The 15,388-nt window shown below is 39.4% G+C and overlaps 1 protein-coding gene and 1 pseudogene across 5 annotated transcripts in view; both read left to right on the top strand.

Annotated features, from left to right (window-relative positions):
* The window catches only part of AHI1 (Abelson helper integration site 1), a 217,191-nt gene that overhangs the window by 91,874 nt on the left and 109,929 nt on the right, over positions 1-15,388 (top strand). For all 5 annotated transcript variants that reach the window (XR_008698351.1, XM_055535697.1, XM_055535700.1 and 2 more), the window contains exon 21: positions 14,370-14,487. Coding sequence is in view for 4 of the 5 variants with exons in the window: in XM_055535697.1 (XP_055391672.1) it covers positions 14,370-14,487 (118 nt within the window). In the remaining variant the exon portion in view is untranslated. The remainder of the gene's footprint in view (positions 1-14,369; positions 14,488-15,388) is intronic.
* On the top strand, positions 2,041-5,008 carry LOC129620044 (corrinoid adenosyltransferase MMAB-like; annotated as a pseudogene).

Below are 15,388 nucleotides of genomic sequence, written 5' to 3'. Positions count from 1 at the left end.
AAAACTGGAGTCAAAAAATAGTTTATCCTCTTGATTAGCAGTTCAGAGCTATTTCTCTTTATTTTTACAAGTATGTTATATACCCCTCTTTTGTAATGCTGTCTGAATGCCCAAAGAGTAAAGTGTTCTGCACATATTTGGCAAGGTTTTATGGAGAACATCGTCTGCTAATCTGGAAACTTCCTGAGGGTGGAAGTTCATGTCATTCATCTTTGTGTTCCTAGTACTTAACAAAAGGTAGAATAAATTATGATTGAAAATATGACATTTTTGGAAATTAGTCAAAGTATGGAAAGATTGGGCTTCCCAGGTGACGCTAGTAGTAAAGAACCTGACCGCCACTGCAGAAGACATAAGAGGTGCGGGTTTGATCCCTGGGTCAGGAAGATCCCCTGGAGGGAGGGCAGAGCTACCCAGGAAGATCCCCTGGAGGAGGGCAGAGCTACCCAGGAAGATCCCCTGGAGGAGGGCAGAGCTACCCACTCCAGTATTCCTGCCTGAAGAATCCCATGGACAGAGGAGCCTGATGGGCTATAGTCCATGGGGTCACAAGGAGTCGGACATAACTGAAGAGACTTAGAAGCAGTAGCAGGAGCATGGAAAGATTAACCTACTAGTGTCTTTAGTTATTTTCTTTTTTTATGACAGTTTTATTGATGGCTTCCCTGGTGGCTCAGATGGTAAAGCGTCTGCCTATAATGCGGGAGACCTGGGTTCAACCCCTGGGTCAGGAAGATCCTCTGGAGAAGGAAATGGCAACCCACTCCAGTACTCTTGCCTGGAAAATCCCATGGACAGAGGAGCCTGGTAGGCTACAGTCTGTGGGGTTGCAAAGAGTTGGACACGACTGAGCGACTTCACTTTTATTGATATATAATATACATACCACAATAGTCATGCTTTCAAAGTACACAGTTTACTGGGTTTTATCATATACATAGAATTGGCAACCATCACTACTGTCTCTCCAAAAAGAGAGATTATTCCCTCCAAAAAGAAACCCCATTTTCTCTTAGCAGTCATTCTCCATTTCTGGATAAGGACATGCACACAGGCACACACATGCACACACACACCACCAAACAAAGCACTCAAACTCCTGGTAACCAGCAGGAGTGGTTTATACTTTCTGTCTGTATATATTTGCCAATTCTGGTTATTTAATATAAATGGATTCACAAAATATATAGTCATTTATTACTGGCTTTCTATATCTTAGAATAGTGTTTTCTGGAGTCCACTTGATAAGGAACTAATTCTGTCCTGCGAAAGTTCTCATCTAGATATTAAACTAGCATGCTGAAGGAGCAGAAAGAAGATCACTAATCTTAAGCAGGATAGTGAGCAAGCGAGGAAGAGCAGTGTTCCATGACAAGTTGGGGAGAAGCTCAGGAGATCAGGCCAGCCTTTAAAACGGTCTTGTAAGCATGGTAATGTAGAGGAGGAAAAGCTTTACTTTCTGCCCTTATAGGTTCTGTGACTGGTCTAAGGATTAAATGGGCATAGACAGATTAACAGGAGAAAAAAAATGCAATTTTAATTTCACACATATGTGAGCCCCACAAAGATGTGGGATGCCAAAGACTGCCAGTTAGCTGGGGCTTATATACCATCCTGAGCCTAGAAAATGGATGGAGGAGTCTGACACTTCTGGGGCAGAAGGCAACTCGAGAAGGTAAGAGGAGGAGCTGGTTGGCAGACATAAGTCTCTCAGGTGAAAAAGTTGTCCCTAATGACAGATGGCTTTTTCTTGGTATAGAACCCAATTCTAATGTCTGTTTCTCTTACAAAAGATAGCTTCCACTCTGTGTTCAGAAAGCCTGTGTTTATAGTTTCTCAAAGTAATCCTTATGCAAAAGAGGCACATTTTTGGGTGGCATATTCTACTATCCTTCAGTAAGGAGTTTAGGATATTAATTAGAGAAACAAGTGACTGAGATGTTAAGCTGGAAAGAACGTGAGAATGGATTTTATTTATTTATTTATTTATTTTGAGAATGGGTTTTAAAAGGCAAGTAATAGTCTTCAGTTCAAGGAAGAGGAGATTGTGGCCTATACTAGGATGGTGTTACAAGATAAACCGAGGCATATTAAACATTTTAGGAGGGTTTTCTTTGAGCAAAAATCTATTCAAATTGGTTAGGGCCAAGCCTAGGATCATTTAGAAGCTTTTCACCAGAAGCAGCTGGGGAAAGACTCCTAGAGAGAAAGGGCCGAAGCAGAACAAGGAAGTTATGATTGGCTATAGTTTAAAGCCCAGTTGGGCTCCTCGAGGAGAGGCCTGGGGCATGGCTGTGTGGGGCCCGGGAGGTCACCTTTGCTTGCGTGGGTGCCTTGGAGCCCGCAAGCTATTGTGTCCCCATTTCCATAGCTGCGGCCCCCAGGGCGTGGAAGATGGGGACAGGCCACAGCCTTCCTCGAAGACTCCCTAGGTCCCCAAGATCTACCCCAAAACAGGAGACAAAGGGTTTTCTAGCACCTTCACTGGAGAAAGACGACCAGGTGTTTGAAGCTGTGGGAACTACAGATGAATTAAGTTCAGCCATTGGGTTTGCTATGGAATTAATTGCAGAAAAGGGCCACCCGTTTGTGGAAGAGCTTCAGAAAATCCAGTGCTCCCTGCAGGACGTCGGCTCTGCCCTGGCGACTCCGTGCTCCTCAGCCAGAGAGGCTCATTTAAAACACGCCATGTTCGAGGCGGGGCTCATCCTGGAGCTAGAGCAGTGGATCGACAGATACTCTCGCCAGCTGCCCCCGCTCACCACTTTCATCCTGCTTTATTCTTGCCTAGAGAACCCCATGGACAGAGGAGCCTGGCGGGCTGCAGTCCATAGGGTCACAAAGAGTCAGACAGGACTGAGTGACAACACCCAGAGACTACACCCCGTCAAGAGGCAAGAGCAGCTCCACGCTGCACTTCTGTCAGGCCGTGTGTCGCTGAGCTGAGAGACGTGTGGTGCCTCTTGTCCAGACGGGTGAGACCGATGCAAACGTGGTCAAGTTCTTAAACAGACTCAGCGACTATCTCTTCACACTAGCCAGATACACAGCCATGAAGGAAGGGAATCCAGAAAAGATATACAAGAAAAATGACCTGTTGGACCGCACCTGAGACTCTGCGAAAGAATGGAAGTGACAACGGTGAAGGGAAGACTTCGCCCTCGCATCCTGATCCCTGAAGATCTCACCCACAGGGGACAGAAGCTGGTCTTCTGTCCAGACCTGGCTTCCTTTCACAGCCCTGACACTTCCTTTGGGAGCTGTGGCTAGTGGAGAATCCTACCCTCCTCCCCTGGGCTCTCCTTGGTCTTTGAGGAAGTGGGAATGAAGTCTGTGTTGCAGCAAAGAAAGATAAAGTGATTGCTTCATTGAGGAACCAAGCAGAGAAAAAGAATAAAAGTGGGAAGGGCTTGCAAAAAAAAAAAAGCCCAGTTGGTTATTGGGATTAGTTGTCCTTAGGTTTCAGTGTTGAAACCTCGAAGTATTTACAGGCTTAGATTTTGGTTTGCTTATGTGATCATAGGCCACCTGGCATTAAAGCCACTTCAGTCTAATCCTTGAAATGGTTTCAGAGTTGTAATGGAGTGCAAGCAGTGGACAGATTTAGGATATATTTTAGAAGTAGATTCAGCACAACGTGGTGATGGATTAGATGTGGTGTAAGTGAGAGAACAAGAACTTAGAAATCACTTCTGTGTTGCTGCTTATAGCCACTGTGTAGATGCTGGTAGAGCTTTTTAATGAGATGAGGACTACTGGAATGGAGTTCTCTATATGAATGTTGCTGAGAAGTAAGCAATTGGATATTTGAGTCTTGAGCTCTGGGAAGAGTTCAGGGTAAAAGCCGTATTTGTTCTAAACTGTCAGATTTGGTACAATCACCTGGAGAGAGAGTATAGCTAAGTACCTGAGACCCTGAAGAGAGTATGTCAGGAAACCTCACAGGAAGTATTTTAAGAAAAAGGAGTGATAAGCAGTCACATGCTATTGAGTGAATGAGTAAAACGAGGACAGAAAATTGGCAGGATGATGTCCTTTGGTTTCCTAGATGAGTGCTCTTTCAGGGTTAAAGACAGAATGGGAGTCGATAAAGCAGAGACTGTGTAGACCATTCTTTTAAGAAATTTTAACTGAAGAGCAGAGACGCAGCAACTGGAGGAGAACATTAGATGGACAATATTAAAGTATGTTTATTTGCTACTGGGAATAATTTGGTGGTGACGGAGAAATTGATAACATCCCATGGAGGTGGTTATTGCTGGACTCAAGTCCTTGAAGAAATGAGAGGGAATCAAATTCTAAATGCCAGTGGAGAAACTGGCCTTTAAGAGAAGTGAGTGTTCATCCTCTCTGATAGGCACATAGGTAGAAACTATGGGTAGATGCTCAGATAAAGATTTGATGATGGGAAGATAAAAAGAGTTCTCATCTCTTTACTTCTGAGACAGTAATTGGTATTAGAAGTCTTCCATTGCTCTCACATAAACTTATAATTTCCAAATTTCCTTGCTCTTTCCTTTGTTTAGAGATGGATTGAATCATATCAGAAATGGTATTGCCTGGAGGAATCTCTTTCCATTAAGCTTTGTATGATTCCTCACAAATGGGATTAATCTGTTTTTCTCATGTTCCCAGACATATTGATTCATAATTGGCATGTATTTTAATTGAGTTTATTCTGCTTTGCTACTGCTGCTAAGTCGCTTCAGTCGTGTCCGACTCTGTGCGGCCCCATAGACGGCAGCCCACCAGGCTCCCCCGTCCCTTATAATTAATTTTGCCTATATTCTCCAGATTAAAGTATGAATTTCCTCAGGGAGGAACAATTCTATGCTTTCTTTCCGCTCATCTTCCTGTCCTCTCTTCCTTCTTTCTGTTTTTTTAGATTTTACATGGTATTGTTTCCAGCTCTAATCTTTACATGTCTGAATTTCCATACTTCTCTGTAAGCTTCTTGAAGCCAGAGGACTTTTATCTTTTTTTTTTAATTATTAATGTCATCTATACTCAGTTCAGTTCAGTCATTCAGTCATGTCTGACTCTTCACGACCCCATGGGCTGCAGCACACCAGGCCTCCCTGTCCATCACCAACTCCCGGAGCTTGCTCAAACTCATATCCATCCAGTCGGTGATGCCAGGCAACCATCTTATCCTTTGTTATCCCCTTCTCCTCCTGCCTTCAATCTTTCCCAGCATCAGGGTCTTTTCAAATGAGTCAATTCTTTGCATCAGGTGGCCAAAGTATTGGAGTTTCAGCTTCAACATCCGTCCTTCCAATGAACACTCAAGACTGATCTCCTTTAGGATGGACTGGTTGGATCTCCTTGCAGTCCAAGGAACTCTCAGGAGTCTTCTCCAACACCACAGTTCAAAAGCATCAATTCTTCTGCACTCAGCTTTTTTTATAGTCCAACTCTCACATCCATACATGACTACTGGAAAAACCATAGCCTTAATTAAGATGGACTTTTCTTGGCAAAGTAATGTCTCTGATTTTGAATATGCTGTCTAGGTTGGTCATAACTTTCCTTCCAAGGAGTAAGCGTCTTTTAATTTCATGGCTGCAATCACCATCTGAAGTGATTTTGGAGCCCAAAAAAATAAAGTCTGACACTGTTTCCACTGTTTCCCCATCTATTTGCCATGAAGCGATGGGACCGGATGCCGTGATCTTAGTTTTCTGAATGTTGAGCTTTAAGCCAACTTTTTCACTCCTCTTTCACTTTCATCAAGAACCTCTTTAGTTCTTCTTCACTTTCTGCCATAAGGGTGGTGTCATCTGCATATCTGAGGTTATTGTTATTTCTCCTGGCAATCTTGATTCCAGCTTGTGCTTCATCCAGCCCAGCGTTTCTCATGATGTACTCTGCATATAAGTTAAATAAGCAGAGTGACAATATACAGCCTTGACGTACTCCTTTTCCTATTTCAAACCAGTCTGTTCCCTGCTGGGTCATATGGTGGTTTTATTCCTAGTTTTTTAAGGAATCTCCATACTGTCTTCCATAGTAGCTTTATCAATTTACATTCCCACCAACAGTGCAGGTGCGTTCCCTTTTCTCCACACTCTCTCCAGCATTTATTGTTTGTAGATTTTTTGATGATGGCCATTCTGACCTGTGTGAGGTGATATTGTGGTTTTGATTTGCATTTCTCTAATAATGAGCGATGTTGAGGATCTTTTCATGTGTTTGTTAGCCATCTGTATGTTTTCTTTGAAGAAATGTCTGTTTAGGTCTTTTTCCCACTTTTTGTTTGGGTTGTTTGTTTTTCTAGCATTGAGGTGTATGAGCTGCTTGTATATTTTGGAATTAATCCTTTGTCAGTTGTTTCATTTGCTGTTATTTTCTCCCATTCTGAGGGTTGTCTTTTCACTTTGCTTATAGTTTCCTTTGCTGTGCAAAAGCTTTTAAGTTTAATCAGGTCCCACTTGTTTACTTTTATTTCCGTTACCTCTAGGAGGTGGGTCATAGTGGATCTTGCTTTGATTTATGTCATCGAGTGTCCTGCCTATGTTTTCCTCTAAGAGTTTTATAGTTTTTGGTCTTACATGTATGTCTTTAATCCGTTTTGAGTTTATCTTTGTGTATGTGTTAGGAAGTGTTCTAACACCCTTTTACATGTATCTGTCCAGTTTTCCCAGCACCATTTATTGAAGAGGCTCTCTTTACCCCATTTAATATTCTTGCCTTCTTTGTCAAAAATAAGGTACGCATAGTGCATGGGTATATTTCTCCACTCCAGTATTCTTGCCTGGAGAATTCCATGGTAGGAGGTTACAGTCCATGGGGTTGCAAAGAGTCAGACACAGCTAAGTGACTAACACTTTAACTTGCAATTTCAACTACGGAATCAGAGTCAAAGATAAAATAGAAGAACAAAAGATTCTTGACAAGTTTTAGGAGTTCTGTGCCAAGATCTAGGGCCAGAGACCTATATGTATATATTTTTCTATTATTTCATACCCCTGTTTCTAGATTTAAATATGGGTACTGTGTGGATCACAATAAACTGTGGAAAATTCTGAAAGAGATGGGAATACCAGACCACCTGATCTGCCTCTTGAGAAATTTGTATGCAGGTCAGGAAGCAACACTTAGAACTGGACTTGGAACAACAGACTGGTTCCAAATAGGAAAAGGAGTTCGTCAAGGCTGTATATTGTCACCCTGTTTATTTAACTTATATGCAGAGTACATCATGAGAAACGCTGGACTGGAAGAAACACAAGCTGGAATCAAGATTACCGGGAGAAATATCAATAACCTCAGATATGCAGATGACACCACCCTTATGGCAGAAAGTGAAGAGGAACTCAAAAGCCTCTTGATGAAAGTGAAAGTGGAGAGTGAAAAAGTTGGCTTAAAGCTCAACATTCAGAAAACGAAGATCATGGCATCCGGTCCCACCACTTCATGGGAAATAGATGGGGAAACAGTGGAAACAGTGTCAGACTTTATTTTTCTGGGCTCCAAAATCACTGCAGATGGTGACTGCAGCCATGAAATTAAAAGATGCTTACTCCTTGGAAGGAAAGTTATGACCAACCTAGATAGCATATTCAAAAGCAGAGATATTACTTTGCCAACAAAGGTTCGTCTAGTCAAGGCTATGGTTTTTCCAGTGGTCATGTATGGATGTGAGAGTTGGACTGTGAAGAAGGCTGAGCGCCGAAGAATTGATGCTTTTGAACTGTGGTGTTGGAGAAGACTCTTGAGAGTCCCTTGGACTGCAAGGAGATCCAACCAGTCCATTCTGAAGGAGATCAGCCCTGGGATTTCTTTGGAAGGATTGATGCTAAAGCTGAAACTCCAATACTTTGGCTACCTCATGCGAAGAGTTGACTCATTGGAAAAGACTCTGATGCTGGGAGGGATTGGGGGCAAGAGGAGAAGGGGACGACAGAGGATGAGATGGCTGGATGGCATCACTGACTCGATGGACGTGAGTCTGAGTGAAGTCCAGGAATTGGTGATGGACAAGGAGGCCTGGCGTGCTGTGATTCATGGGGTCGCAAAGAGTCGGACACAACTGAGCCACTGATCTGATTGAGTTCCTTACTTTTAAGCCCATTATTCTGTAATTCTTATCATCAAAAAGTCAGTTACATTTGAGAAGTCTTGACTATAAATACCACCTTAAATTTGGGTAAGGTTTAAAACATGGACTGCTTTCATATATGTTAATGAGTTTGACTTCTGTATAATTCTTATAAGGTTATACCAGCCATTTACTAAACAAATGTATATAAACAAAACCCATCCCTTACCCTCAAAAAGATTATAGTCTCATGGATGTTAACTTACTAGGTAAGCATCCTAAGGTACTACCAGTGCCATGATACTAGAAGATGTGGGAATAGTGGGGAGACAAAGAAGGAGGTCCGTCTGGTCAACAAAGGTCTGTCTAGTCAAAGCTGTGGTTTTTCCAGTTCTGATGTATGGATACTGCAAGGAGATCAAAGCAGTCAATCCTAAAGGAAATCTGTCCTAAATATTCATTGGAAGGACTGATGCTGAAGCTGAAGCTCCAATACTTTGACCACCTGATGGGAAGAACTGACTCATTGGAAAAGCCCCTGATGCTGGGAGAGATTAAAGGTAGGAGGAGAAGGGAATGACAGAGGATGAGATGGTTGGATGGCATCACTGACTCGATGGACATGAGTTTGAGGAAGCTCCAGGAGTCAGTGATGGACAGGGAAGCATGGTGTGCTGCAGTCCATGGGGTCGCAAAGAAGTCGGACACGACTGAGCAGCTGGGCTGACTAAAATTAGGAGGAGATAAGTTCTAATGGGAAAGTCTGAAAGACTTTTCGTGCCTGATGTAACACTTGAGCTTAGGCTTTGAGAAGAAGTCAATATCAAAAAGGAAGATGGAGCCAGGAAGGAAGCACATTCCAGGAAACAGGAAAAGCATGAACTGAGTCACAGAGACATGAAGCAATGTGGAATGTCTGGGGAGCAATATGCAATTTGTTGCAGCTGGAACATAGGAGATAGAGCAGTAAGGTTGGAAGGCTAATAGTTCTTATAGAAAGCTTTGTTTGCCGTACTAAAAAGTATGGATTTTATCCAGTGGAACAGTTGATGATGGGTTTTAAACAAAAGTGTTGCTCAATCAAATTAGCATTTTAGAAAAATCACCCTGGTAGCAGTATAGAAGAAGAATCAGTAGATGGGAGGACAAGTCAGCAGACTATTGCAGTGGTAGCACCGATGGTGGAGGAGTGGAATCAGATGCCAGAGCAGCTGACTGCCTAAATGAGCAACTCCGTGTGGAGTGTGAGGAAGCTGTCCAGGGTGATGCCCATCTGTCTGGCTGGAACAGCAGAGTGGGTGATGAGAGCTTTCCCCGAGGAAGTGAACAGCATAGGGAAGGTTAGTTTGGTTCTGAACTTACTGATCAGAAGAGTTTTACATGAAAAAATTGTCAGCATGTAAGGCAGATGAAGCAATGAAAACATACATCTTTGCCTGGGATAACCGTGTGGTGTGAGGGAAGTAGAGAGCCCAGTGGGTCTAGCAGGCAACACAGAGAAGCAGTGGCAGGATCACCAACAAAAAATGGTTTCCCAGAAACACGAGAGTGATTGACAGTGTCAGGTATCTCAGAGGCCTGAGTGAATCTGCCAAATTTGATCATTTGAAGTCCATGATGACTTTAGCTTCAGATTTAGTGTTCTGATAGATACAAGCTTTGTTGTAGCTGCTTGAAAGTGAATGGCTGAGCTATATAGATAGCAGTTATTGGCTGTTTTTCAAAAACTTTAACGTTCAATGAAGGTTAAGGAAATTTATGGAATCATAGTAAGAATTACTTGTTTTCTATTTTGTAGTAAAGTGAAAAGATTAATGCTTATAGCCTGTAGACAAACAGCTAATAGAGAATTTGGAAGAGCCTTAAGGATAGCCACATGGAGAAGGAAATGGCAACCCACTCTAGTATTCTTGCCTGGAGAATTCCATGGACAGAGGAGCCTGGCAGGGTACAGTCCACAGGGTTGCACAGAATCAGACACGTCTAAGCATGCATGCAAAGATATCTTCAAGGGAACAGCTGGGGGATTAATTTTAAATGGAAGAGTACCTCTTTATCTGGGCTTCCCTGATAGCCCAGTTGGTAAAAAATCCGCCTGCAGTGCAGGAGACCCTGGTTCGTTTCCTGGGTCGGGAAGATCCCCTGGAGAAGGGAAAGACTACCCACTCCAGTGTTCTGGCCTGGAGAATTCCATGGACTGTATAGTCCATGGGGTCTCAAAGAGTTGGACCTGACTGAGCGAATTTCTCTTTCACCTGTTTATCTGACACTGGAAAGAAAGAGAGGAGGACAGGTGTAAGAGGCATGTTCTTGGAAGTGAGGATTTCAGGGGACTCAGAACCAAATTTTCTCTCTGGAGTAAGGAAGAGAGAGAAAGGAGGTGAAGGTTTGTACTGTAGTATGCATCAGGTTAATTGGCTTTCTCTGAGGCATATTACTACTGGGTAAGTGGTTTGAACCAGTACCAGCTCTTAATTTTGAGCTTTACACAGGGGAATATATTAGTAATCTTTGAACCACCAGCCCTTATACTCAAAAAATCTTGATTAAATATTACAAAATAAAATGTTGTGATGACTGATCCCCATTTGAATTCTGGTTTAGTTAATACTGTAGGGGGTGAACTAATTTGAGGAGAGATTTTCTAGCTCATTACCCCACTGTAAAAATTTAACAGTAACAATGTTTCTTCCCTATCCCTCACTTCATTGTCCCAATTTATAAGGGCAGTATCTAGGACCTAGAGAGATCATGTTGCATCTCTCTTTATGACATCACGGCCTACTCATTTCTTAGGTTTTACTAACCTCTATATCACAGAAATGTAAGTTGCTTTTAGAACTTATGAGGTGTTCAGATAACTGACTTCGGATAACTTGAATCTCACTTTGGCTCAAGTTTTCTGTTTAACTTGTTTTGTAATACTGGGATTTTAATTTTTACAGCAGACATATAATTTGCAACAAAAAAATTTCCTAGGTGCTGGTTTTAGAAGTGTCTTCAAATTAAAGTGTTATCTGCATTGTTGTTCAAATTTAGTTTAAAAAAATAGATGTCCGGAAGAAGGGGGACACATTTGTTAACATAAGTGTATAAACAGTGTTAATATCTTTTCTGTTATCATTGAAATCAAGTTTGAAGTATCTTCACAAATTGAAACTTTGAAAACAATTCTTCAGGTGAATAAAGCATATAAAGTCAGCTAAAAGGATTAGACTTGTAAATATATATGGAAATGAGTGTTACATATCTCCCAATGGTTTTACAATTTAATCACTAAAGGGTAAAACTATTGTAGCCTGTTTAGCTTTGTGCATTCAATTTGAGGTTAGAGCAATGACTTTTTTAACATGAAAATTAACTCCTCCTAGAGAATTAGTATTTGCATATTTTACCAAAACTGTTTATACCCTGAAAGAGCAGGCAAAACAGTTTTTGTGATTAACTTGGCAGTTCTAGGTGGTTGTTTTTTTCTTTTCTTCCATTATGAATTTTATTAAATTTTTATGCTTCTCATTTTGCACAGTATGGAGGTATTAAACTGACTTTGGCAGACTGTGGTTTTTGCATGAGGCAAGCAGAAAAGTGTTTTGTAAAAAGAGGATAGATTGTTGTAGGGTAGACTAGCTTAGCCAACCTTTCTGTTGTTGTAAAATTATTAAGCAATTCTTTTCCACAGCATATGTTTCAAAAATAGATATTGCTTCACTCTGTATAATGGTTGTTATTATTTTTCTTCCTTTAAATGAATTAGTGAATATGTATAGGCTCACTTTGAAAATACTTTGAGTTCTAATTTCAGATCACTATTAGTTCAGTTCAGTTCAGTCACTCAGTTGTGTCCAACTCTTTGCAACCCCATGAATTGCAGCATGCTGGGCCTGCTTGTCCATCACCAACTCCCGGAGTTCACCCAAACTCATGTGCATCGAGTTGGTGACGCCATCCAGCTATCTCATCCTCTCTTGTCCCCTTCTCCTCCTGCCCCCAATCCCTCCCAGCATCAGGGTCTTTTCCAATGAGTCAACTCTTCGCATGAGGTGGCCAAAGTATTGGAGGGTAGTGATTAACAATTATCCATACCTTAGAAACTAAGTTATCCTCCCTGTTATGTTGCCACTCATCACTTCACGAACATTTGAATAGTCTCTAAAGATATGTCAAGAGAGGGCAGAAGTGTAGAAATGCTTAGAAAGACCATATAATTGTAGATCATAAATTGGATTTTTTAAAACAGCATTTTACTTAGAAAAAGTGGCAAGTCTTTCAGTTTGAGTGGAGTCATTCAAGTATCCTATTTGAGCTTTCTTGGTATTCATTTTTTGCTTTAGCACAAGTAATTTTCTGAAGAGGAAGACTGAAAAGCAAATTTGTGTGTATGTGTGTGTGTGCACATGTGCGTGTCCAGCATACACCTGCTTTTTTGCACCAGATTTCAAAATGCTTTGTTTGATAGGTAGGATTAAAATTTTCAAGAACATAGAAGTAAACTGAAAAATGATTCTAAAAAAGAGAAGTGAATTAAATAGTTAAGTGATAAATATGTCATTTTGTGTATAGTACTTCCATATAAAAGCATAGCATTCTGAAAAATTTACTGCAGCATCTTACTGCATTATATATTTCTAAGTACCCTTGCTTGTAATGATGTTAATAATAATAACTAATATTTATATAACAATTTGTATAGCACTTTAGGATCCCCTTTGTGAATGTACTCTGTTTAATCTATTTCATTAATGTTATTTAGTGCTTTAGAGTTAACCTATGTTTTAATACCAATGATTATTATTAGTCTTCAAGCACATTTCCTTTGAAGTTTATTTACTGTTTTTATTATCTCCATTTACAAAATGAAATTCAATGATCTTAGGTGATTTCATTGTTACTTTAGCTGTTGTATCAATGTAAATAGTCAACATTAATTTTGGTCAGTGTTAATAATGGCTTCTTATAGAATTTTTCTAGCTGGATAATTTTTCTTAGCACTGATGTAATATTTGACCCCATCTAATAACTACTTTGGAAAATATTTTTATTTTTCATAAAATGATACCACAATAGTTTAGGAATCTTAGAGCTATAATCGCACATGATCTTAGTTGACTTTTTCACAAAATTCTTTCTTTCAAAAGAAAAACTTAATCTTATATACCATTTACTGTCACTATTTGAAAGAAGAAAAGCATTTACAAATATTATGTAAATAATGAGTCAGATAAAGGGCATGTAACCACAACTCAGTACTGTTGTTCTATGTATAGAACATCAAAAGGGAATTTTTAAATACTAATACAGTGGAAGTCCTCTGTGTAGTTTTGAGTATTTCAAAAAAGAGAGAGAAAGGAGCTACTTTCCTATACTAATATTTACATACCATAAACTGTCATTTTTAATAGTTTGTTAATTAACAGATTACTTTTTTACAGAAAATTAGAAATTTAAACATTTCCTTTTTTTTCAAAATTCGATCACATTTTATCATGCTTGTTGGAAGTGGTAAAAATAATAAGATATGATTGATTTATTAATAATGAAAAAGAGACTAGATCGCTGCTGAAATTATCTGAACTGCAAGATGATTTTACTAACGTTCTAAACATTTAAGCCTTTTTCTGTGAAGTGTACTCCATACACTTACAGTGTTACAGTGTGGTTACAATGTAGTTACAATGTTGCACATGTTACTCGTTTCATTTCATTTCATTTCATTTCTGAGTACAGACCATTGTACTTGCACAATTGTAGTAGAATTTTTGTGCTATTGAACATTGTTTTTACTTATAGAAATTTTGCTTGTTCATTATTTGAGTTGTTTTTTGAAAACTGTCTTAAGAATAAGATTTTTTGATACGGCAGAAACTACTTCACCTGGCTAGTTCAGTTGCAGCTGTGTTATCTATGTCACTGTGATACATATAAACGTGAACATTACAGGTGTTTTCTGTACAGTATCTGAAAAGGAAGTACTTGTTCTTTCAAAAATGCTAAGGAAATGTGGATGTGAAACATTTAAAAACTCTTTCTTAATTGAAAGCAGTCAGGGAGTCACTTATTTTTTGCATTTTTTTTTTTTGGCATAACTTTTAAGACCACTCTAAGTTACTAATAAAGTTAATTCCATGATAAGCAAACTTGTTTTCAAAGTAAGGCAGATTGTAAAAACTATAGAGTTTTGTAAACTCTTAAAAACTAAGCATATAAATCATTGTCACTCCTTTTGACATGTTCCCTGGTTTGCATCGTAAGCAAATATTTCTCATCCACTATTTGCATCAGTAACCCCGGATATTACGCTTTCATTTCTGATTTGCCTTTCCTATTACAGGTCAACAAAAATCTCTCATTCACTTCGACATCAGCCTCCTCACAGCAGTCTAAGTCAAAACAATCAAACATGCTGGACGCTCATCAGATTCTGCGTCAGTTTGGTTTCACTCAAACCGGTGAGCCCCTTTCTTACTTTGACTAGTCAGTAAATGTTCAGATTCTATTTTTTAATGGATGTCATGTATTTCACTTCAGAAGTATGGCTCATAGCATTATAACGGTCAATTTTCACACTTGGTGAATTATATTCCAGCATTTTTTTCTTTAAAAATCACTGAACTATTTCAAAAGCAAATTTGAATTTGGTAACTTTATTTTTTTTTTTTATTTTATTTTTAAACTTTACATAATTGTATTAGTTTTGCCAAATATCAAAATGAATCCGCCACAGGTATACATGTGGTAACTTTAATGGTAGATACTCTCATCCTCTAGTCTTTTGAGTAGATAATAATTGAAAAGTCACAGAACATGAGCTTTATATCTGATTCAGTTTCCTTTGGGTAAAGGAACCATAATTTATGGATAATCAGATTTTGTGATTCATTTCAAAGAAACCCCAGGTAAAATGCATTTTGGTAGAAACAGGATGCATCCTGCCAAAATATCACGTTTCTTCAAAACTGGAAAATTAACAAAAGATGCAAATAAGCTAGTTATTTAAATGTATATCAATCACAGAGTTGAAACGAACTATACAATTGCAAATTTTAGGCGAATATTTTAAATTAATTTGAATAAGTTTTTCAAAGAATCTCAAAGAAAAAGCCTCTAGATGAGAAGTGTGTATTTTTGGTATTGAAAGATGTCTGCTTCTATTCATTAGCTTTTGGTATTTTCTAGTATTTTTTTTCTACTATGGAAATCTTTCAGAAAGATGAGAGAACTGAAAAGAACAAAACAGTTGTCTTTGACAGAGAGAGGAGGAAACTTGAGCTTGAAAAGACCAGCTTAATTTATTTAGAAATTTAGGAACGATCTTACTCTTCTACTTTGAAGGTATTTGGAGTTTGCATA

The sequence above is a fragment of the Bubalus kerabau genome, chromosome 9 (genome assembly GCF_029407905.1).
Source record: "Bubalus kerabau isolate K-KA32 ecotype Philippines breed swamp buffalo chromosome 9, PCC_UOA_SB_1v2, whole genome shotgun sequence".
Classification (NCBI taxonomy): Eukaryota; Metazoa; Chordata; class Mammalia; order Artiodactyla; family Bovidae; genus Bubalus; species Bubalus kerabau.
This window is presented reverse-complemented; position numbering and strand designations above follow the sequence as displayed.